General features: G+C 50.5%; 4 protein-coding genes across 4 annotated transcripts; all 4 read left to right on the top strand.

The window, feature by feature from the left end:
• Window positions 1-5,168: 5,168 nt before the first annotated feature.
• Window positions 5,169-6,385, top strand: N7532_002939 (uncharacterized protein; the record flags this gene model as incomplete). The annotated part of the gene is made up of 3 exons (XM_056615433.1): window positions 5,169-5,244; window positions 5,306-5,407; window positions 5,463-6,385. 3 exons carry the CDS (start codon window positions 5,169-5,171, stop codon window positions 6,383-6,385), a joined length of 1,101 nt encoding a protein of 366 aa, XP_056478405.1.
• Window positions 6,386-6,692: 307 nt separating this feature from the next.
• N7532_002938 (Aldehyde dehydrogenase N-terminal) lies at window positions 6,693-8,312 on the top strand (the record flags this gene model as incomplete). Its single annotated transcript, XM_056615432.1, has 3 exons — window positions 6,693-6,820; window positions 6,879-7,244; window positions 7,310-8,312. The coding sequence occupies 3 exons, from the start codon at window positions 6,693-6,695 to the stop codon at window positions 8,310-8,312; spliced, it is 1,497 nt and encodes a 498-aa protein (XP_056478404.1).
• Window positions 8,313-16,072: 7,760 nt separating this feature from the next.
• On the top strand, window positions 16,073-22,243 carry N7532_002937 (uncharacterized protein; the record flags this gene model as incomplete). The annotated part of the gene is made up of 5 exons (XM_056615431.1): window positions 16,073-17,918; window positions 18,771-19,245; window positions 20,098-20,336; window positions 21,201-21,360; window positions 22,216-22,243. 5 exons carry the CDS (start codon window positions 16,073-16,075, stop codon window positions 22,241-22,243), a joined length of 2,748 nt encoding a protein of 915 aa, XP_056478403.1.
• A 2,161-nt stretch (window positions 22,244-24,404) lies between these two features.
• N7532_002936 (GFA family protein) lies at window positions 24,405-24,903 on the top strand (the record flags this gene model as incomplete). Its single annotated transcript, XM_056615430.1, has 2 exons — window positions 24,405-24,643; window positions 24,720-24,903. The coding sequence occupies 2 exons, from the start codon at window positions 24,405-24,407 to the stop codon at window positions 24,901-24,903; spliced, it is 423 nt and encodes a 140-aa protein (XP_056478402.1).
• Between the last annotated feature and the right edge of the window lie 715 nt (window positions 24,904-25,618).

The following is a 25,618-nucleotide window of genomic DNA, read 5'->3' as shown; positions in this document are numbered from 1 at the left end:
GTATCAGTATCATCGCGAGAGAAGACAGGATGGCCGATTCACAAAGAGAGGAGATGGCAATGATCCCACCCGATCAGAAACTACGGGCGGAATCGCAGTGGAGGATCTGGATAGGACATATCAGGTCAGCAGCCATATCTGAAGATGTGTGGAATTATCTTGACCTCGAGAAGTCGGACGAAGAAGTTGAACAGCTTCCAATCGCACATCGGGAACCTATGATGCCTGTGGACCATCGCGGTAGAGAGAAGGATATCATGGATCTCACTGATGATGAGTTAAGGAGATGGCAGTTGCAGATACAGCTGTATGAGCGGCAGGAAACAAAGCGACAGCGGCTTGTTAAGGCTATGGCGCGCATGAATAGCCTTATTACCCGTTCAGTAGCCACTGAGTTTCACTATCTTATTGTCGATGAGGAAACTCCAAGGAAGAAGCTATTGAAACTGGCGGAGACATTCAAGCCAAAGCCTGAGAATCGACGACAGGAGCTCCGACGTGCGTGGAGATTGATGATCAGGCAACCTGCGAGAGATGTTAGCATTGATCAGTGGCTCACACAGTGGGAAAGCTTATATGAGGAGGCAAAAGCTGCCAAGGTTCCTGACTGTATTGAGAAAGATGATGCTATTCATGACTTCCTAGATGCTGTGCAGGGGCTAGATGACACCTTCTGCTCGGGATGGCGACGTGAGCTTCGTATGAACACGACTGCTACGTTTCATGAGGTTATTGCCGATTATCGCAGCCGCCGTGGAGATCTAGCACTCACTTCTGGAAAGAAGCAACCGAAGATGGCCTTCGCAACCCTGGATGGTCAGAAAGAGGCAAAGCCAACTGGGAAAACAGAGAAGACTTATCGAACGAAGTGCCCATGCGGATACCCTCGACACCACTACTCGGAGTGCTGGTATATTGATGAGACCCTGCGAAGTGACGACTGGAAGCCAAGAGAAGGAATTGCGAAGCGCTTAACTGATGCTATCAAGCAAATGAGTCCTCAGGATCAACAGAAGATCAAGCAGCTGATGGAGAAAAAGAAGGAAGCACCACCAGCGCAGGCTCAATTAGCAGTATCAGAAGAGAAGCTTAGCTTCTTCATTGCAGCTGCAGCATCAACTGGTCAGCATCAGGTGGCCAAACCGCTGAGAAATCGCTGGATTCTTGATTCAGGCACTACCCTGCATATCTGTAATGATCGTGGGCGTTTCAAAGTGTTCATCAAAGGGGAAAGCTCTGTTAAAACAGGTGATACTATGACTGCTACTACAGGGTATGGCACTGTGGACATGGTAGGCCAGGACCCTCAAACTGGCGAGCCTCAAGTGGTAGAGCTCACCAATGTTCATTATTCCCCGGGCTTCCATACCAATCTGATATCCTATTCAAAGATTGAGGATAAAGGATATTGGTGGAATCCTAGCAAGAAAGCCATTGTCAACAACAGCGACAGTCCAGTGTTACATGTGCGAAAGGAAAAGGGATTATACTTCATGGAATACTGCTCTTCTGATGCAGCCTTTGCCACCAAGCAGTCAGAAAAGCCACTCATTTCAGCAGCATCAGCCAGGCGCTGGCATCGTCGGCTAGGCCACGCATATAGCCAGAAGATTGAACTGTTGCCAGCGATGGTGGATGGAGTCAAAATTGATGGAAAGAGTGAAGACAACTCTCATGGTAACCCTGAACGATGTGAGGTCTGTCAGATCACCTCTGCGAAACGTCAGATATCAAGAAGACCACAGGGAGCCACATACGGGAAATTTGGGAGAATACACTTTGACCTTGTTCAAATTGACCCTGCCTATAATGGTGATCGCTGGTTATCCCATTTCTATGTGGATGGAATTCGATTCCATGCAGCATTCACTCACGAGAAGAAAAGTGGTTGTCAGCAAGCTGTGACACTCTTCTGTGCATATGTGAGGACCCAGTGGAACCTACCAATCCGAGCCTTTCGCTATGATAATGAGCGTTCAGCAGGTCGTACGGTAGAGCAATTCCTAGCAGAGGAAGGCTTTGTTGTTGAGCATAGCGTCGTTGGAACGCCAGAGCAAAATGGCTTCGCGGAGCGATCTGGGGGGGTGATAGTCACTATAGCACGCGCACTACTGCAGGATGCAGGTCTTCCGAAAGACCTGTGGCCAGAAGCAGTCAAAGCAGCTGTTTGGATAGTTAACAGATCGCCCACGAGGATGAGAGATGGAAAGTGGATTGTCCCATACCAGGAAGCACTTCATGTCCAGCAAGACCAACCACCACGAGTCAACCTTGCCAACCTCAGAATCTATGGATGCAGAGCGTATGTACGCAAGCAGGGCATCCCGAATGCAGCGAAGATGGAGCCTCGCGCAGAGATCGGTTATCTCGTTGGCTATGAAGCCTCAAATATCTGGAGAGTATGGTTTCCACAGAGAGGAGCTGTACGGGCAGTGCGAGATGTTGTCTTTGATGAGAACCAGTTCTTCAACCCACGAGAACTAGACAAACCACCAGTCAGCGATATAATTGAATCAATGCCTTGGATCACTGAACAGGATGAGGAAGAGGAGATACAACACCAGATAGTCCCTCTTTCCTCAAATGAAGCAGGAAGCAGAGAAAGCGCTGCTGAGAACATGCATGAACAAGCAGCAAGACATTCAGCAGGAAAAGCAACAAATTCGCAACAGAAGGAGGGACGACAGATGGCTACACCTTCACCAACGCCATCAGCATCACAGCAACGGGCACCTTCGCTTCCACCAGGAACATTCCCTAGCTCACCGCCACGGGAGTCATATGACCATGCTGAGCAGCTTCAAAATGAGCTCACAGCTGCATCACCCGCACAGGAGACTCCCAGAGCACCTAGAGATATCGATGGTGACATTTCAGAACGAAACATTGTGAGAGGAACGAGAAAACGACGAACAAGAGAGGATGACAACTTTGTCAGCTTTCAAGCTATCTCTGAGAAGGAAGAGGATAGCGTACTCGCAGCCTTCGCTACTGGATTAAACAGCTCCCGCACACACGCGCAAGTGCATCAGGATGAGTTACCTCCAGAGCCAGGAAACTGGAAGGAGATGATGAACCATCCTTACCGAGAGGGATTCCTGGCAGCTTGTGCTCTTGAAATTCAGACAATCAACAGGAAAGGCACATATGAGGTCATACAACGACCAAATGACCACAGCATACAGATTCTACCACTCCGTTGGGTGTTCAACTATAAGGTTGATAGCAATGGCTATCTCAGCAAGCTCAAGGCCAGAATCTGCGTGCGAGGAGATCTCCAGAAACTTACCACAGAGGAGAAATACTCGGCAACCCTCGCTGCACGCACTGCACGAGCAGTCTTCTCATTAGTGGCTGCTTTTGACCTTGACACTTACCAGTATGATGCTGTCAATGCATTCCTTAATAGTTGGATTGATGAGGAGATCATCACTGAGATGCCAGAGGGTTTCAAGGAACAGAGGCAGTGCTGGAAACTCAAGCGAGCTCTCTATGGCTTACGAAAGTCTCCAAGGCTATGGCAACAAGAAGCTTCTAAGGTCCTGACTTCTTTTGGCTTACAAGTTGTACAGGAAGACCTCTGCCTCTTCTCCACAAACGGCATCATTGTTTTCTTCTATGTGGATGATATCATCATCGTCAACCATCCAGCCCAGCGCACACGCGCAACGGAACTGCGCCAGAAGCTTAATGAGCAGTGGGAACTACGTGACATGGGAGAAGCAGCGTGGTTTCTTGGAATCCGAGTTGTTCGAGATCGGCAGGAGAAAGCACTCTGGCTCTGTCAGGACTCTTATATCTCTTCTATGGCAAGCCGGTACCATCTCACAAATGGCCGCAAAGTTGACACCCCACTGCCCTCAGCACTGGCACTGAAGCCATATGAAGGAGAAGCAACTCGACAGCAGATCCATGAGTATCAGCAGAAAGTTGGATCAACGCAATATGCTACCACAATCACCAGACCAGATGCAGCAAAAGCAACCTCTGCGCTTGCACAATTCCTCACAAATCCAGGACCTGAGCACCTTGACGCCATCAACAGGGTCATTACCTATCTATATCACACGCGTTCTCTTGCTTTGACGTATCGCTCACGTCCACATGGAGACATTGAAGCAGTATCCTTCTTCAGCGATGCATCATTTGCGGATAACAGAGATAGGAAGAGCTCAGAAGGATATATCTGCAAGATGTTTGGTGGAGCGGTTGATTGGCGTGCCAGCAAGCAACGTACGGTTACCACTAGCACCACGGAAGCAGAGCTGCTAGCGATTTCGGAAGCCGCGAAGACCATGGAAATGTGGAAGCGCCTATTCTTATCCATCCGCTTTGATCCTGAACACCCTTTATCGATCAATTGCGATAACCAGCAAACGATTGGTATACTCACCAGGGGAATACCTCATTTACGTACGAAGCTTCGTCATGTCGACATACACCATCACTGGCTTCGACAGGAGGTTCAAACTGGCCGGATACATGTTGAATGGGTGGAAACAAAGGATATGGCCGCGGACGGCCTAACAAAGCAGCTCCCACGACAGAAACACACCGAGTTCCTGCAACAACTGGGAATGGAGGATATCCACACTTTGTTGGAATAACCTCAGCAATGAGAGCGGATGCTGGGGGGTGTGTCAACTCTGAGAGAGGTAAAATACTGTGGATTCTCCACTGCTCTTGGTTATTCAGCATCCACCCACATTGCAATAGTAATTGTATGGTAATTCGGGTCATTCTCGGAAGAACTGTGATGTAATACGCAGTTTATAGCCCCTGGATCATTTTTCAACAGATCGGGAACACACAGACACACTCTCGTTAATCCATCTCATGCATCAATTGGCCGTCCCTCGATACTAGATGATACACGTATCCGACATCCTGACATTTAACGATGGACACACTTTGCACGTCAGGACACTACTGTAATTTACAATCTTTTGGTCCACATCTGTGCCTGTTTCTTGGCAATGACCGCATAACTTCTCCGTGGCTGGCTGAGGATCCTTGGGTGTTGATGACATCTGCATCCTCCTTCATACCACTAGTCGGTATTTACCTCGTTCGACATTTTCACCCCCAGTTACGACATATAGTTTCCGATCGGGCACACCTCTTTTACTTCTCACCAGCCCTTCCAGTCAGGACCATTCAACGCGAATATGGCGACACAAACCATCCAGACCCAGTCTGCTCCCCTCCCGCTCTATGTCCATCCACCAGAGACTAAGGAGCCCAGTAAGTCCTGGTCTAGATGATGTATGTATTTCTTTGGGGCTCATACATAATGGTGAAATAGTCAACTATGCAGACTTGGCCATTATCGATCTTGGTGAATTCGATAAACCTGGGGGTAAAGAAAAACTCGCGGCTCAGTTGAAAGACGCGGCGCACAACGTGGGTAGGTGATGCCCTTGCCGACTAGTAAAGTCCCCTGTTGATACTCACCCGAAAAGGTTTCTTCTACGTCACCAACTTCGGCCTCAGTCAAGACGAGATCAATCGTCACTACGCGATCGGACGTGAATTCTTCGCCCTGCCGGAAGACGTACGCAGGTCCTACCGAGCACCCCTCGAAGAGGGCATCTACAATGGCTACCGGCCACTGGGATCCATTCAAGTCCTCCCGGGTCTGTGGGACAACATTGAGTTCTACAACATCATGAAGTTCTTGCCGCAGTATGAGCGCGACCACCCTGAAGTATTCCGTCGGCGCTGGCAAGAGATCGAACGGTTCCACCGCCACGTCCACGAGCACATCGGGTACAAATTGCTTCAGCTTCTCGCCATCATCCTCGAGCTCCCCGAAGACCAGATCTCAGACGGTCATCGGTACGAGTCGAATTGCGACAGCGGTCTCCGCTACATGATGTACCGCGCCCGTCCAGCGGAGGTGAACGAGCAGTTCAAGGACCTCTATTCGCGCGGCCACACTGACAACGGCACGATTACGTTCCTTTTCCAACAGCCGGTCGCCGCCCTCCAGGTGAAAAAATACGAGGATTCCCCCTGGGAATGGATTCGGATTCCTGAAGGCACTATGTCTGTCAACATCGCCGATATGCTGTCCATCCTCTCCAACGGGTATCTGAAGAGTGGCGTGCATCGCGTCACGGTCCCTCCCAAGGACCAGCAAATGCAAGACCGTTTGGGTCTGTTGTACTTTGTGCGGCCTAGCGATCGACTGACTTTGAAGAGCTTTGACAGTCCCCTCCTCCGGCGCTTGGGGTACTACCAGGAGGGCAAGAACAATGAAATCGATGTCCCTGCTCCGGAGTGGACGCGGGCGCGGATCAAGACGAACTGGTCGCGATCGCCGACGGATGTCAATGCAGGGACTCAGTTGGCGGGGTTTTCGGTGAAACACTTCCGTGATTAATTTTGATGGTTTCTCTTGTCTCTTGTCTAATTGAATCTGGACCGTGTCTTGGCGGAAATCCACAGCCCAAGTGGGATGTAATTAGTAGTATGAACACGTCAATGACAAGGAAATGATCGGAAATTTTGGATCGTCCGGAGCATGCATCAGAGGTGGAGCACAAGGTTGGCTGTATGGATCCTTTTTCATGCATGAGGTCAAGTTCCTCGAGGCGTATTTTCAGCTGCTTTACAAGTCCGACAAGATTTATGTCCATCTTCTATCTGCCATTGAAAGTCCCCTCTACACAGCCCCCCTCCTCATCAAAATGTCAAATCTAGTCCAGAAAATCACCGCCCCGAATGGCGTCGCCTATGAACAGCCCCTCGGTTTGTTCATCAACAACAAATGGACGACGTCCAGCAACGGCCAGAAAATCGTCTCTATCAATCCGACGTAAGTTTCTAAACGCCCATCCCAACACCAATCACAACAACTAATCTTTTGAGGATAGAACCGAGTCGGAGATTGTTTCAGTCTATGCCGCGACAGAAGACGATGTCGATTCAGCCGTTCGTGCAGCTCGTGCAGCATTTGAGAGCGAGACTTGGTATGGCATGGATGGTACTAGCCGTGGCCAACTGATGGTGAAGCTGGCCGACATTGTCCAGCGTCACGAGCAGGTTCTGGCAACCATTGAAGCCTTGGATAATGGAAAACCCTATAGCAAAGCCCTGGGGGATATAGAGGAAGTGTACAATGTCTTGCGCTACTATGCAGGTTGGGCAGACAAGCACTATGGTCAGACCATCGAGACGTCTCGCGCAAAGTTCACGTACACCATTCGCGAGCCAATCGGTGTTTGTGGCCAAATTGTTCCGTATGTAACTCCCTCTGCATTCATGGGCATGTGAATATCATTTCTGACGGATTTTTGCGTCGTAGATGGAACTATCCCATCGGAATGGCATCATGGAAGCTGGGTCCAGCTCTGGCCTGCGGTAACACGATTGTCATCAAAGCTTCCGAGCAGACTCCACTGTCAATTCTGTATTTCGCCAATCTGGTCGCGGAAGCAGGATTCCCTCCGGGTGTTCTTAACATTATCAATGGCCATGGTTCCGAAGCCGGCGCCACACTCGTTCAGCACCCCGCAGTCGATAAGGTCGCCTTCACTGGAAGCACAGCCACTGGCAAGGAGATCATGAAGCTGGCCAGCCGGACCTTGAAGAACATCACCTTGGAGACGGGCGGCAAAAGCCCACTGGTGATCTTCGATGACGCCCCGCTCGAAAGCGCCGTCAAGGCGGCGCATTTTGGCGTGATGGGGAACATGGGCCAGATATGCACGGCGACGTCTCGGGTGTTTGTGCACGAGAAGATCTACGATTCGTTCATGGATGCATTCGTCGCCTATGTTGCTAAGATCAACATCATTGGCGACCCATTCGACGATAATACGTCCCAGGGAGCCCAGGTTTCGAAACAGCAGTTCGACAAGATCCTCGCGTATGTCCAGGCTGCAAAGGATGAAGGCGCGACGATTGTTTCGGGTGGTGCAGTCGCAGATGACAGACCGAATAGCAAGGGTTACTTCATTGCGCCGACTGTTGTGGGTGATGTCAAGCCCAACATGCGCGTGTACCGGGAAGAAATCTTCGGGCCGTTCGGTGTCTTCGTCAAATTCAGCGATGAGAATGAAGTTATCCAAATGGCCAACGATACAGATTACGGTCTCGCAGCTGCTATCTGTACTCGTGATAACGCGAGGATCCACCGCGTTGTGCCTAGACTCAAGGTCGGGATGGTGTCTGTTAACGCTACCAACAATAGTGACTTCCGGGTGCCGTTTGGGGGTGTGAAGCAGAGCGGAATTGGGAGGGAGCTTGGACAGGCCGGGTTGGACGCGTATTCTAGCATGAAGGCTGTTCTGATGAATATCACCTAGACCGGGATATACCGGAGTACCCTTGTGCCCTGTTGTAATATCTCCTTGTTGCACATAAGTGTATAGGACTACATTAAGTACATCGAGCTAGTGCTTTTTAGCAAATCGCCTTTAGCAATACCACGCCGCCCCTGGCTCTAGGATATTTCGCTCAATCTATTTTCAGCATGGTAAATAGACGATACAAACAAGCCCTTCTTGTAACCTGCCTCACTTCATAAACCTACCTACGTGAACCTTCTAGATAATTTAGCATCAGTTTGTCGATCCTGCTCATCTCTTTCCTGAAAGTCTCCCTTGGTTTTGACAATTCATTCTTGCCCATTCCTGTCTGTTCCTCTCCCTCCCTTCTTCTTTTTTTATTTTTTTTATTTTTTTTTATTTTTTTATTTTTGCGCCTAGGAAATGGAAATGGCTGTCAAGGTAGGGATCATATAACTGTAACGGGTCTATGATGAGTCGAAATGAGGAACATAAATGATTGATTGATTGATTCATTCATTCATTCATTTACCTGATTTAGCTAATTCTATATATTGAACTACTATACGGGAGTGGCCGGGCCTGCGCCGAAAAGTGTGGTTCCTAGTATACCCTGTCGCGGTTTCGAACCTATAACCATGGAGTTCTGCTACCGTGGAACAAGAATGTAAACATGACAAAAGGAAAGCTAGAAAACGAAGGTAGAAATGCAATATAACGAAAAGTCGGAAAGAACGGGTAGAAAGCTGCCCCGAGATCTCCGCGCCCTCATCGAAAAGCTCCCCACGGCGCTGCACTATTGAGACCTCTGTCTATGAAGCCCTAGCTGCTTCGTTCCTACTGCTTTTTTATTCACTTCTTCCTCACTTCCTTATTGGCTCACTCGAATCACCGAGTCCTTGTATCACCAAGATCGCTAGGTTATGTGTATGCGTTCCGCCGTAGTACCGTCCCCGGCTGCCTTGTTACACTAAGGATCTCGAATCGAGTTCGCCTCACCAAATTGGAGCAATGGAAGGCTGTTCTTTTGAGGAGCGATTTGCTGTGCAGAGGCGTGATCGATGGGGTCCGCAGGGTCGACACGGCTTATTTCGGACGGGGTTGAAAGTGAACGATAGAAATTGCCAGGTGTCGGTGCATATTGTGATGTATTGTCCCACGGATCAAACGATTCACTGAGTTCAACACACTCACCACCATGGCTAATGGGAGTGCTGGGCCTCATTTCTAGGCCTATTGTAATGACAGACTGATGGTTAGTGATTATTGGTTGAGGCCTACGCCATCGGTTACCAAACGGCTATTGTTCGCCCGTAAACAATAGAACCCTGGTCGAGACAGTGGTTCGGCGGATGTAATCAAAAAGTCATAACGTAACTCGTAAGCGAGTGGCCATTGTAAGCGAGCGGTCACTCCCAAAACACCATAGTTAAGGCGATATTCACCAACTCTATAACTCAACGACCAGCGATTGATTGATATTAATATTATATATTGAGGCTATTATAGGGATAAAAAGTAACATATATCAATCTGGAAATAATCTGAGATCATTTTGACTAGATTACCAAAAATACAGGCATATAAGCGCACTTCTGGCTACAAATATATATATCTCAATTAGAATATCTCGAAAAAATTTTGTACTTATCCAGTAGGCTATTTTTATAGTAAAGAGATTATATCTCTAGTAAGAATTTATAATAAGCTATGGTTGTTTAGTTATCATATTGTATTTTATCGCCTTAACTATGGTGTTTTGGGGGTGGCCGCTCGCTTACAATGGCCACTCGCTTACGGGTTACGTTAGAATTGAGGGAGGGAAAGGGATTCAACGAGGAAGATTGAAGCCACCTAATGGATTTCGAAGGATCCACTTCGGGGTTCCATGGGTTTCCATAAAACTCCTGTACACATTGTGTAATATTTTTTTGCGTATAATATACCATACATGATGATACAGAATGCTTTTTACAATAACCCTCAATTAAGTGCAGTCCGCTCAATAAATGATATACGCTAGGGACTTGGCGGTGGGTCCTGAGAAGAGATACCAAGAGTGCATTGGTCAAGCCGATTTCGAGAACGACTGTAGCTGTTGAAAAACTACTCTGTACTAACTGGAAGAGCTGTTGAGCTGTTAAGAGCGATCTGAGACGACCGTGGGGAACCGATTCCTCGTGGTTGATACTATTGCGATCTGAAATTGTTGTTTGTGTACCGAGCGGGAGCTAACCCCGGACCGATGGCGGACCCACCTGCGGGGCCTCCCGAGGCCACTCCCACAAACACCCAGGAGACCAATTTTTCGGTTGAGGATTTCCAGCCTAGGGTGACCAATATCCCAACGCGAGCCACAAGAAAGAGAGGACGGCATAATGAGAGCTATGCATCCGAGGAGAGCACCGGTAGGGTCACCACCCGGGAGGTGTGGAAACTCATCGACGAGCTGAAAGACATCGTCCATCGCCAAACCACGCTCATCGAATCAACCAAAACCGAGCTGCAGGAGGTTAAAAGTGGACAGAATATCCTCCAGGAACAGAACCAAAAGCTCTATGAAGAGGTCAAAGCTCTGCGGGCACAACTCGACCGTCCGCCGCCGACGCCCTCGGCTCGGTCGTGGGCCGCCGTAGCTGCTAGTGCGGGCAATGTGAACCCTCAGCCAAGCAGCCAACGCCCAGACAAAGACCAGAATTGTGTCCGAATCAGTACCCAACAGTCTCCCATCAATGCTGCCGAAACGGAAGGAATAGTGAACGGATTCGGACGATATATGTCCATCCCCGCAGCGAACAACCGGATCAGATCGGCGTTGTTAAACGACCCCTCCACCCAAGACGTACAGGTTGCAGGAATCGGCACCACGAAGACTGGATACGTGATCCGATTCAAAGACTCGGCGTCAGCCGAAACGGCGCGTAAAAACAACGAATGGCTGCGCGACCTAGGCAACGAGACTAAGCTGGTCAAACCACGATTCGGGGCAGTCGTACACCACGTACCAACAGGAGGATTGAACCTCGAGCAAGACAAAGAAAGGGCCATCCGAAAGATTACAGAAGAGAACGACCTCCAGGAGCGCGGGTTCCGAATCGAAGATATCGCCTGGCTGAAGAAACGAGACAAAATGCTGGGGCCATTCGGCTCCTTGGGCATTTGGCTCGACTCGGCGGAAGCGGCACAATGGTTGCTCGACAACGGCCTTGTGATCGACCAGCACTGCGTTGGGAGGGTGGAGAAATTCGAAATCAAAAAGAAGCGGTGCTTCCGCTGCCAAGGGTTCGGCCACCTCGCATGGTCGTGCAAGGAGGACCCCCGTTGCGGCCACTGCGGCGGCCAGCATGAACGAACACGATGCCCACCAGGCATCAGAGCCCACTGCCTAGACTGCGGTGGTGAACACGCCACCGGAGACCCCCGATGTCAGAAGCCTGCCAGCGCTCCTACCCCACAATGTTAGAAAACAATCTCCGAATCCTACAGCTGAACATGATGAAATCGAGAGCAGGAATGGAGGCCCTCATCAACGATCACCAGAGTCAGAACCTAGACGTGCTTCTCATCCAGGAGCCACCTATCACCGCATACCGAACACATGTGAACCACAGTGCATGGCGGCTCTACCGGCCGACGGTGGAAAGCGACTCAGTCCGACTCCGAAGCCTCATCTACGTGAACCGGAATCTCTCAACGTCCTCCCACCGGCAGCTACCATGCAACCACCCAGACCTGACCGCCCTCAAGGTCTGGACCGCCGACACCCAAATCCTAATCTTCTCAATTTACATCCCGCCGGTGCCAATGCATACGCCTGAGGAAGCATCGGCGGCAACGGTACTATCAACTATCCAAGATACGATACAAAACACCCTCCAAGACGACAACAGGAGCGCTTGCCTTATCCTCTCTGGAGATTTCAACCGACACCACCCAGCGTGGGGCAGCAACCACATTCAACCCCGGTTCATCGAGGATGCAGGGGAGCTGATCGACTTCTTCCAAGACAACGGCCTCCAAAACTGCCTACCCCGCGGCACTGCGACATTTTGGTCGCTAAGCCACCCCGGGCGAAACTCCACCATCGACCAGACCGTGACCGACAGACCCGACCTACTCATTAAATGCCACCTCTACCACGAAAACTATGGTTCCGACCATCGAGCAACGTACTCGGAGTGGAAGCTCCGAACACGGCGTAACCCCGCCGTCAAGGCAAGAAAAGCATACGATCGAGCCGATTGGGAAAAGATCGGATGGGAGGTGTGGAGACTCATGAGACCCTGGGAGACCCCGACCACAATTGAGGCACTTGACGCTATGGTAGAAAAGCTCACAGAAGAAACTGCAAGAGCGGTCGACCGACATACTCCGGACCTCCGGCCGTCTCCTTACGCAAAGCGGTGGTTCACCGCTGAGTTGAAATCTCAACAAAAAGAGGTGAACTATGCACGGCGCAGATGGCAAGAGAGCTGCGCGACAACGGGGCTGGATGACCCCTACACCATGGCACTCTTCGAAGATATGCGCCAGAAGCGACGGACATGGACGCGAACAATTGAGAAAGCCAAGACTTCACATTGGAGACAGTTTCTTGACGAGGCGGGCGAAGGAAAGCTATGGAAAGCGGCAACATACATGAAACCACGAGACTCTTGGGGCTGTATACCTGCCCTCAAAGTGGGTGACCGAGAGGTGACCGATAACCAGGAGAAGGCGCAAGCCTTTATGGACTCGTTCTTCCCTCCTATGGCGCCCGCTGAAGAGGAATATTCCGCGGAACCCTCTGCTGAACTCCCGTGGCAACCGATCTCCGTAACCGAAGTCTACCGCTCTCTGAAATCAGCAAAAGGCTCGTCAGCTCCAGGGGAAGACAGCCTTCCAATGCTGATCTGGAAACGTCTGTGGAAACACCTAGGGAACCTCATCACCAGGATCTTCGCAGCATCGATCGAGCTAGGATACCACCCCCAAAAATGGAGGAGCGCCCGTATTGTGGTGCTACGAAAACCTGGAAAACCAGATTACTCACTCCCAGGAGCCTATCGCCCGATTTCACTCCTAAACACACTCGGCAAACTACTAGAGGCAGTGATGGCTAAACGGCTGTCCTACCTCGCGGAGCACCACGGACTTCTCCCAGACACCCAGTTCGGGGGACGCCCAGGTCGTACCACCGAGCAGGCCCTGCTAATACTGACCAACGCAATCGACCGAGCGTGGCATGGACAGAGAGTGCTTACCTTGATAGCCTTCGACCTGAAGGGAGCATTCAATGGGGTAAACCAGACAAGCCTAGACGCTCGCCTCCAATCCAAGGGAATCCCTACCGTTGCCCGGAGGTGGATTGCCAGCTTCATGAGTGGACGACAGGCCAACATTAAATTCGATGACTATAGTTCAGAGGTAGCGCCCCTCCACAATGCTGGACTGGCGCAAGGCTCACCCTTATCGCCTATCCTCTTCGCATTCTTCAACTGCGACCTAGTCGATCAGCCCGTTGACTTCCACGGCGGGGCATCAGCCTTTATTGACGATTATTTCCGCTGGCGGGTTGGCAGGTCTGCCGAAGAAAACCTAGCCAAAATCCAGTCCGAGGACATACCACGGATCGAAGCATGGGCTCGGAAGACGGGGTCCAGCTTCGCCGCGGAGAAGACCGAACTCATCCACATCACCAGGAAGAGAAGCGAACAATGCCAAGGCCAGATCACTATGAACGACACAACCATCACACCATCAACAACCGCTAAGCTCCTAGGTGTGATCTTCGACCACGAGCTACGATGGAAAGAACACGTACAACAGGTAGTCAAGCGAGCCACTAAAGTCAACATTGCTCTCGGAGGACTGCGACAGCTCCGCCCGGAGCAAATGCGTCAACTATATGAAGCGTGTGTCATACCGATCGTCGAATACGCGTCGACGGTCTGGCATGACCCGCTTCGGGACAAAACGCACCTTCGACACCTACGCACGGTACAACGAGCAGCGCTTATCCGAATTCTCTCTGCCTTTCGGACCGTGGCAACATCCACGCTCGAAGTCGAAGCACATGTGCTGCCGACCCATCTTCGCTTGCGCTATCGCGCCCAAACCACCATCGCCAAACTCCATACGCTACCACGGAAGCACCCCATATGGGACACCTTACGCCGCGCCCAGAGACGACGGAACAATATCGGGACGCACGCGCGGTTCCCGCTCGCGGAAGCCCTAAAAACAATGTCCCTAGAAAGGTTGCACGCACTGGAAATGATCGATCCAACTCCACTTCCTCCGTGGCGAACTGAGGCTTTCTCGAACATTGAGATCGAACCCGACAGAGAGGCCGCGTTAGAGCGGGCGAAGGCGGCACGGTCTAAATCGGACGTCATCGTCTACTCAGACGCTTCCGGACGCCACGGTCACCTCGGCGCAGCAGCTATAGGATTCAACAAGAACTCACCGGAAGCAACCGAACGCCTACAAATCCAGGTTGGCCCGATGGACCGATGGTCAATACATGCTGCCGAACTGCTAGGGATCCTATACGCGATCACCCTCATCAACAAGATCGCCCTCCAACATCGGAGATCAATGGACACGCGGGTCAAATCCGCGACCATCCTCAGCGATAGTATGTCAGCTTTACAAGCAATCCAGAACCCAGGGAACAAGTCTGGACAACAGATTATCCACACCATCCTACGAACAGCCACGAACACCAAATCCCACAGCATCGCGGTTCGTCTACAGTGGGTACCCGGACACTGCGACGAACCCGGAAACGACACAGCAGATCGGCTAGCTAAAGAGGCGGCCATACCAGGCCAAACCCACCCATTTTCCCCCTTGCTATCGCGCGAGAGGGCCCACATCAGGAACGGCATCTACGCCCAATGGCAGAGCGAATGGAAAGAATCCCGCAATGGCAGCCACCTTCGCAAGATCGACGGCGCATTGCCAGCCAAATACACGAGACAGCTCTATGGAAACTTACCTCGAAACCGAGCGTACCTCCTGACGCAGTTACGGACAGGACATTGCTGGTTATCAACATACGCTAAGTTGTTCCGTCACCGTGACGACGACTGGTGTGTCTGCGGCGCACGGGAAAGTGTGATCCATGTCCTCCTAGACTGCCCCGCGCTGAGGCACCTACGCAGGGAACTGCGGGAGAAGGTTGGAGACGCATTCAACAACATATCAACCCTTCTAGGGGTAGGAGGACCTAGAGGAAGCGACACTGCTCCGCGAGCCAAGACAGTTGAGGCTATCTTGGACTTCGCAGAAGCATCACAACGGTTCCAAAGTCGCGCGCCATGAGGGCAGCAATCCAAAATAACGGCCACGAGGCCACGGCAGGCCCCAACGAGGCTCTAAGTTCGTTTAAGAAGTGACACAAGACACATGTACCTACATTGATATATAGTCGTGGTATGCTGCATATCGTTCGCGAAGTTGGATCCCAGGTCAGGTCACGTGACATATAGATATTATCATATTGGAGTGGCAGCCTATCAGGCTGCCACTACCACTCTAGGCAGAAGGTAGCTACTGTGACTACAAATAGCTGCGCTTACTCGCATAGCTAGAGAATGATTAACACACTGGTACCTCAATTCAGGGTCTCAACTGGTTATGAGCCTCTTTTTTCCATTCTAGACTTTGGATTGAAGCAGGTGACCAGACCCCAGACACCTGACCCCAGACCCAGACCACACCCAGAACCAGACCCAGAACCAGACCCCAGACCGAGACATTAGCTCTCAGCACCAGACATGACAAACTTCGAAATGGACGAAGTCAAGGCCGACCGCAAGCTCAAGGGCAAAATCAACTTCATCAGCTGGAAGCGCGAGTTCGAGCGTGCGGCCAAGGCGAATGATACCTTTGAATATCTCACAGGTGAAGAAGTTGTTCCCCCCAAACCTAGAAAGGAAGACTACTTCACGAAGACTGGCGAAGCCGAAATTCGTCGCTCTACACGGACCAAGAAAATTTCAACTCCAACAGTTGACGACGGTGATGAAACAGATGATGCCCAGGCTATTCTGGTTACTACCAACAACAACCTCCGATGGCAGATTGACTACAATGAACATAAAAATGCCAGGGAGAAGATGAAGCTCGCTACCAAATTGCTGGACACTTGGGTCTCAGACGGCATCAAGATTGAGATCGAGGATTGCACCAACGCCAAGGAAGCCTACGACTTCATCAAAAAACGATACGCAGTCACTCATGAACGTGCGCGTGACAGCCTGTTGAACCAATTGAGTCTGATCAAGCTTGACGACTGTCTATCTGTGACCGACTATACGAACAAAGTTCGCCAGGTCAAGGCTGACCTCAAGACCGTCAAATATGACATGACCGACGATATGTTCGCTACCGCTCTGCTTCATGGCCTTCCTCCCAGCTATCGCGCCTTCAAGGAAAAGTATGACTGGATCCGCTCGACCAAGCCCGACGACCCTCCGGATCTAGACTACCTTTATGAGCGCCTACACGTCGAAGAAGCTCAACAACTTCGACTGAGGGAGGAGAGGAGGGCCCGCGAGAGGGCCAGAAAGGACACGAGCGTCGACGCTGGCAACAGAGGCTACAGCGGCCGATATAAGCCGAGTCGCGCGGATAAAAGCCACTTGAAATGCACCTATCCCGACTGCGGTAAAACCGGCCACACCGAGGAGACCTGCTGGGTCAAGAGCCCCGAGAAAATCCCACGATCTCTCAAGGACAGATTGCCTACCCACATCGATAACAAGCCCATGAGCGAGAAAGCCGGCATGGCAGGTGTCGTTAAAACGGATCCTGTCCCCGACAGAGATGTCTCTATCCGTGCTGATTCCCTAGGTACGACTCCCTTCTCCACAACTCACGTAAACTCAGCTGACTCTTCGCCACAGAAGCGTAGTGCTGTGTTGTGCACCGAATTGCGAGAATTAGGGGGAGCTACTACTAGGGGGTCAGGAATCAGGAAATTGAGTTTCTCAGAGCGGGTTTTGGGAGCATTCTTGACAGGCACCTTCTGTACCACAGACACATGGCTAGCTGATACTGGAGCAAATATGCACATCGTCAATGACATCAAGTGGTTCAAGGATAATACTTTCCGTTCGTTCAATTCAAATATCAGCACCGCAGATGGATCTACTACCCTTGAAATAAAGGGTGGAGGAGTCGTTCAGCTCATTCTTAAGAGCCCTGATGGGTTCCCGGTTAAAGTGTCGCTATCAGAGGTCGCCTACGCTCCTCAGGGAAAATGCAACCTATTCTCGGGCGGCTTGTTTGTTCAGAAGGCAAAGGTAACTGGTGTCTACAACGATCGTTATATGACATGGATCAATGATCATGGACACACTATCGGACATGCCATCTTTGGCAAGGGCCTGTATCAACTTGATGCTACAAGACTCTCCAAGGGACATGACCCAATTGACGGCATTGCTGCCACAGTGGATTTCGATGACCCTGTTTGGAAATGGCATCGGAGACTGGGACATCTTGGATTCCAAAACATGTTAAGTTTGTTGGATTCCTCCACCGGAATGGAGATCACTGCCAAACAGATCAAGGCAAAGCTCAAGGCCGTTTGCCCTATATGTGCGACTACAAGGGCCCTGGTAAAGATTCCCCGTGACCCCGCTAAACGTCATGCCCAAACACCGGGATGGATGGTGCATGCTGACGTGTGGGGACCATACCCAATCGAGGGATTTGATGGCACTAGATATTTCCTCTTCATCACGGACGACTGTACACGGTATACGTGGAGCGCACGATTCGATAAGAAATACCAGCTCTTCGAAGTTTTCAAATCGCTAGTGAAACTGATCCAGAACGCTTTCAATATCACTATCCGGTGTTGTCGCCTTGACAATGAATTCGAAAGGGGGCCGATCGGCAGGTGGTGCGAATCTCATTCTATCGCCCGAGAACCGATCGAGCCCTATGCTCATTACCAAAATGGAGTCGCGGAAAGGACTAACCGGACAATCCGAGAAAAAGCTGCACCTATGGTTCAGGAGGTATCCATTTCCGGGCAGGTCTCCAAAATCATTGCGGAGAAGGGCACCGAGCTCTTACGTAACTCCAGAATCCCCGAGAATCTCTGGCCTGAAGCCATACAACACGCAGTGTGGCTCAAGAATCGAACTCCAGCACGTGCTCTGCGCAAAAAGGACGCAAAAACACCATACGAAGCTTTAAGGGGAACCAAACCCGCGCTCACAAGAGAGCGGATATGGGGGAGCCGGGCATATGTTACCTATCCTCAAGAGCTGAGGAGCACGGCAGAGATGAAAAAGTTACACAGCCCTCGTGGATGGTTGGGCTACTTTGTTGGATGCGAGAGTGAGGCGATGTATCACATTTACTCTCCGGAAAAACACAGGGTTTATCGAATTGGCGTTGCCAGGGTCGAAGATGGTGAAGGTTTGGATGACCCTCAGAATGCGCCCTGCTTGGAGGATAGAATCTCCACCCCAGATGTTGCGGTCTCAAGCAACATCCCCTCGGAAGATGAAAACGACTATTCTAGTGACGCAGGCAGTGATCACTCTGAAGACGAACACCACATCAACACTCCTGAAATTCCTGTCGAACAGACCAACCAGACGGCTGCCCGAAATAAGGGCAACGTTCCGAATGACGGAGAACAACCCATTTCAGAAATGACGCACGAATCGGAGGACGGGGTCGACGACTCCGACGACGAAGATGAGGCCAGCGAAACAAAGTCAGGATCTAGAGTGGTGTCTAAGTATTGGAATCGATTCAGTTATGCTGGCATGGCCAAACGCAAGATTGATGAGGACACATTAGTGGCACCGAAAAACAGCCGTCGAGCCACTCACGACCTACGTGGCACCAACAAGGATGATTCCTCCTCAGATCTGTCGGACTTGAATGATGACTCATGGTACTACTCAGAAGATGGAGCTATTTCTCAAGCTTACTGGAGGTTTGTCGCAAAGCATGGCGGGAATCATATGAAGAATTTCTTTCCTGATAATGATAAATGCGACCGTTGTTTTCGGAATGGTCGAAAGTGCGACTCTGCCGAAAATGGGATGCCATGTTCAACCTGCAGAAAGGACAACCAAGCATGCAGACCGCAGTCAAAAAGAACCAAACGGCTAGTACTTCCTGAGAACCGCCGTAGACAGAAACGGATCGGAAGATTACAGCAGGAGCAGCCATGCCGAAGGTGCTTCCAGACAAGCCGCAGCTGTTTTCTTATTGACCCTAATATCCAACAGTGTGAGGGATGTCAAAAGTCAAACCTACGGTGTAACTGGAGCCTGGACGGTGCAAGGAGATCAACCGCCCGTCAAGAAAAGAGAGAAGCTGAGCGACAGGCAAGATATGAAAAACTTGGATTCGTCCCAGTGCCTCGTGACCAGAAATGCTCCAGATGCGCCGCGAAAATCATGGCTTGCGATGGAAAAATCCCGTGCAACAGGTGCAACACTCTACTCCAGCGTCTATCGTGTCGACCACAGGGCGTTGACGATTTGCCTCCATGCGATCAATGCAGTTACCGAACTCAGATTGGAAGTGGGAAAAAGTGTGACCGTGGACGACCCTGTAAGGCGTGCATCAACAGAAAGTCAACATGCAGTTACAGAGCCCAGAACGGTCTGCTGACGAGACTCTACCACGTACCCGACTCACCGCTCCCGATTGGCTTCTCTTCAATAGGCCCATTGGGAGAAGGAGAGTCGTCCGACGAAGAATGCATACGCTGCCGAAAGGGCAAATTGAATTGTGACGGAGAGCAACCCTGTTACCCATGTGTCAAAGCACAACCTAGTCCCCACGTCGCTAATTGCAACTACCGACGCTCTGACGGGACATACGAATCATGGGCGATTCGCCCATTTGAGTTGAAACCCCTGGGCGGGCCAAAGCTTCGGGAGGATTACGAAAAGCACACCGGTCGAAGGAAGTCTAGGAGAGAAACATCCGAGACCGGCCAACAGGAGAAGAATGAACTTGCCCCATATGCAACGCAAGAGATTATCGACACCGACCTCGATGACAACAACGTCAGTACTGATCAACAGGTGGCCAAGAATAGCCACAAAAGTTTCAAGTTCGGGCTGTCTGCATACAGTGAACGTACTCCACATGCTCTCCAATTAAAACCGCACAACACTTCCAGTGCAAAGTATCATCAGGCTAAGATAGAAGAGCTGAAATCTCATGAAGAAAAAGGCACATGGAAGATCGTTCCTCTCAGGAAAGGGATCAAACCGATTACCTCACGATGGGTCACCACCGACAAATACGGACCAGACGGTATGGTCACAAGACATAAGGCTCGGCTGGTAGCCAGAGGTTTTCAACAGGAAGAGGGTCTTGATTTTGAGGAAACGTTTGCGTCCGTGGTCAAGCCCGCTTCAACCCGCATCTTGCTTGCATTGGCGGCTATTCTTCATTGGCATATTCACCAAGCAGATGTCAAAACAGCATTCCTGAACAGCACCTTGGACAAACCAGTCTACATGAAGGCCCCGAGAGATGTACAGTTGCCCGGTGGGTACTGCTTGCTTCTCATCAAGGCACTCTATGGACTGAAGCAATCACCTCGTGCGTGGTACGAAAAGCTCCGGGACACTCTGATTGGTTGGGGCTGGCGCATGTCCGCTTACGACCCATGTGTTTTTATCAACGACAAGTTCGGGCTCTTGCTGGAAGTTCATGTGGACGACATAAACGTCATGGGCAGAAGCCTTCAGGCAATTCTTGATTTCAAAGTTCAATTCGCAAAGCAATTTCCGATTTCCGACGAGGGCGAATGCTCCTGGTATTTGGGCATGCACATAGAGCAGAAGCCTGGGCAAATCCACGTCCATCAAAAGCAATACATCGACCAAATCGTCAAAAAATATGGATTCGGAGACGCTGCCCCAGTTAAGACGCCTCTGGACAAAAATGTCAAGCTCGCGAAGCAAGACGGCTACATCGCAGACTCGAAATTTCGCAAAGGATATCAGTCGAAGGTCGGATCGCTCAATTTTGGCAGCAATCAGACACGGCCAGATATTGCCTTCGCTACAGGTTACGTAGCTCGGTACGCGTCCAATCCAAATCAAGCTCACATGGACGCCGTGGATCGCATCTTCGCCTACCTGAAAGGTGATCCGGCGAAGGGAATTGTCTATTCGGACAAACACGGTCTTCGGGTGATGGGTTTTGTGGATAGCGACTTTGCGGGGTGTGAGGACTCGCGTAAGTCAACGACTGGGTGGGTTTTCACGCTCGCCGGAGGCCCTATATCTTGGTCGTCTCAAAGACAAAAGACTGTGGCCACGTCCACTATGGATGCAGAATATATTGCGTCCGCTGAAGCTGCGAAGGAAGCAGTGTGGATTCGCAACTTCATTAATGACCTTCGCATTCCCGGGGTATATGTCAACGCAATCCCACTGTACATCGACTGCAACTCGGCCTTGAAGCTTACAAGAAACCCGGAATTCCACAACAAGTCCAAACACATCGACGTAAAACACCACTTCGTGCGTGAAAAGGTGGAGGAGGGGCTAATCAACACCCAGCGCGTCAATACAAAGGACAATCTGGCGGATGTCTTCACCAAAGCTTTGCCCAGGGCTACCCATGAGGACCTGGTTAACCGTCTGAACCTCCAGTCAGGGGGAGGTTCTTCGGATTTACCCAAAGAAGGAAAGGTGAAGAATGACTTGGATTCTGGGATCTTTTCAGGTGCCTCGGCCCCTCCGGGTCCTTGGCACAGGGGGAGAGTTGGATCCCAGGTCAGGTCACGTGACATATAGATATTATCATATTGGAGTGGCAGCCTATCAGGCTGCCACTACCACTCTAGGCAGAAGGTAGCTACTGTGACTACAAATAGCTGCGCTTACTCGCATAGCTAGAGAATGATTAACACACTGGTACCTCAATTCAGGGTCTCAACTCGCGAGGGGTCAGCGTAAATGAAATCATCCATCCATCCATCCGACTGTAGCTGTTGAGATATGTGATTGTCTGATTGAATCTTATTGATTGACTTGAGGAGTGATCTATTACAGGGGCCAGATGCCTCTTATATATCTGTTCCCAATCCCTGCCATAAGGTTCAGCCACCGTGATACTCAACAGTAGCAAAAATTCCTGGTGATTCAATTCTCGGCACGTCCCGATACATTCGTTCACCGGGGAACACAATGACTGATGAGGTTCCCCAATCTTCAGTGCCACAAATATCAGTCTCATCCTTGTGATGGATCATCAAGTATTGACCATCAGCGCCTGTAAGCATGACATTCGGTCTGAATCCCTTGAAATTGCGTTTGGAGGGGGTAGGCATTTGATTATGAAGCACGCGCTTATACGCAATCAGCCGTTGGTGAAGAATCTTGATGCTGAAGCAGCTGGCCCTAAATGAGCGACAAACAGTCGACACGGTGACCAAGGTGGGCGGGTCTGCATAGTGAAAGCACAATTCTCTCAGGTCAGAATTGCTAAAGAAAATATGGGATACTGGACTGAGGACGAGCTGGACAGCCTTCAAACATAGCTTTGAGACTTCTAGCCTGCTGTTTTGAACAATGTGCGCGATCACTCCGGTTGACGTGGGTTTTTGGTGGCAGAAAGGGAAGAGGGTATCACGAGTTAAGGTACGGTAAAGGGAAGATACTGATTGCTTTGCTATGCGCTTAGCGTGGTGATACGATAAAAAGGAGAAAATAGAGGAGGGTGTTGCGGAGGGTGAGGCGGAGGTAAAGTGCGGGGAGAGGGTTAGTTGATATGTTCTATTCGGGACTGTTGCATGAGAGCCCCGTGCGTCGGGCCCACGATATTCCGTGCTGGACATCGCACACAAATATCGCCTGGCCTGCCCCTCCCTCGAAAAGAACATCGCCGTTTCGAGGGAGAGCCGGGCTCTCTCCGCGACGGCTTCTTCCCGCCCACCGCGGAACCCCCCTCATGTATATACCACGTATGCTCCCGCATAGCTATTTTCCTCCTAGAATATACGGAGTGCCACGGGCCCGCCTGCAGCCCTCACGGCGCCGTAGCCCTCCGTCAACGAGGTCTACATCGCCAGTGTTCAGACCGCAGGTGCCCCGTGCGGGCCGAAATATCTCATCCGTCTCTATCTGGGCCAGTGTAGCAATGGTTGGAATAGAAGTACTATCTTTAGTTAGTACTACTAACCCAACCACGAAGAGGGACGAGAATACAATAAATTATAGGTTTAGTATAGTCCGGTAAGCACTCCTTAGCCCATCCATAGTAGGGGGAGAAATAGTATGTGTAATAGCAATACTAACGTATTGTCATAATAGCTGTAACGGGCCGAAGCCCGATAGGGATCAAGTGCTCCCACGTGACCCACACCCCTTTTGTTTACTGATTTGGCGTCGCCTCATATTCTTTTCTCTAAGCTTTTGGATAACTGCAAACGGCCTAGCTAGATTGAATTTAAGTCTGGCTTTAGCCCTTCACACCGACTTTTCGATGACGGGAGTTCATGCTCCATATCCGTAATATATAGGTACTAATTGAAAGATGTGTTTTGGAAATGTACACTGCTTATCTCTCTTACTGATTGTGGTTTTCCTGTTGTAGAGTAGACGTGTGCCCTGGAGGCTTATTCGCTGGTACGCTCACGCCGCCATATCACCTGTCTCATCCTGGAGCGACACCCTAACACCCTGGAGACCTATCTCAAGAGTCAAGAACAGGCATCGGAGCAGCGACAAAGAGCCATTCAAGGCAGCTTTTGAATGGGCTATTTGCCACCAGAGTTCGCTTGGCTAGGCATATAACGACCTCGACTTCTCGAATATCCTAGTTGACGCTTCTAGCATGCCGGTCCTAATTGACTTTTGACTCATATCTTCGGCTTAGGCAGGAGTTGCCTAGGCGGAAGGAGATTCTGCCGGGAGGATTTAAGGGGCCTCTTTTGCTACCTCGTATCTTCTTCCTTTCTTTCCTCTCCTTAGCTTTAGTTGTTCCGTTGATGGTACAGCATCATCTTTTGCTTTCGACTGCTTAACACTCTCTTGAAAGAATCACTAGAAGCCCAGTCCCAGTACCCAACTCGAACATATTCGTTCAACTCTGCTTTGGTATGACCTTTCGATTAAGATGACGGACAAATGCCTAAAATCCACCTGCCATTGCGGCGCCATCACCGTGATCGTGCCTCATCATCCAGAGGAAATCAACGAATGTCAATGTACAATCTGTCGGCGCTATGCAGCCGCTTGGGCGTACTTCAAAGTGAACGAAATCAAATTTGACATGAAAAAAGGTGCCAAACTCTCTCAGTACATTTGGGGCGATGGAGAGATCTCGTTCAATTTCTGTGCGAATTGCGGATGCGTGTAAGTCTCGATCGACTCATCATTTGTGTATCTAGATCTCGATGGGTTGGCTGAACTTCTTTTGCTCTGGACATAGCTGCTATTGGTGGCCATTGGAAGAAAAGAAGCCAGACGGTGGTGCAGCTGACTTCGGCCTGAATACGAGGAACATGGATCCTATGGAAATCTTGCACATCAACCGCAAGATTGACAACGCCTACCTATTCCACCGACTCAACGACAAAACCATGGCGCATGAGCAGGATCAGGCTAAGTACTGAACTGTTTGTGTAGAAGAGTTGTTGCGATATCCGAAGTCTTCGACTTCTTCGTACTCTGACCCAAACCAATCAAAAGATGAATAGCTATCTACGCGCTTCGCAAGCTATAGTCCATCGTAAGGATGGGTTCGTCCTCGATATCCACAAACTATCCGACAAGGGCTAAATTCTCCATTCCATTAGGAATCACACCTACACCGTATTCGCCACCTGGCACCGACTCGGTTCCAGACTTCGGGCCAATCAGGAGGGTTCTGCCCGGGTGGGCGGTCGGAGGTCCGGGGGTCGGATCCAGAGAAATTTTGGATCCGGGTCCAATTCCTAAACGCAGGGTCGGATTTCCTTCAACTTTTGCACAGTTTATAGGCATATCGTAAATTTACTTAATATTAAAATTTAAAGTGAATCGAAGCATGGGAAGGTCGCTTCATGAAGGTGGTGTTCTAGGTTTCTCGAACTGCCCGTGGCGGAACAAAGTCCCTGCCTGTAACGTGCCACCATGTGGGGTTCCAAGATACAACCTCCCCGGCCGCCCGTGGGGGGGGGGGGATCTTATCGACGGTGAATATGCTGCCAGCGGCTAGCAAATCGCGCAGACCTGGGAGGTCCGAGCATCATCCGCCCTTTTTTGTACATACATGATCCTATCAGTACTGGGGGCCTCACTTAACGAGAGACCTGAGCTCCGTATTACTTGTCTAACCTAGTGCGGTAT

The sequence above is a fragment of the Penicillium argentinense genome (genome assembly GCF_028826775.1).
Source record: "Penicillium argentinense strain IBT 30761 chromosome Unknown utg000003l_segment0_segment0, whole genome shotgun sequence".
NCBI lineage: Eukaryota > Fungi > Ascomycota > Eurotiomycetes > Eurotiales > Aspergillaceae > Penicillium > Penicillium argentinense.
The sequence above is the reverse complement of the archived record's forward strand: the minus strand, read 5'-3'. Positions and strand labels throughout refer to the sequence as shown.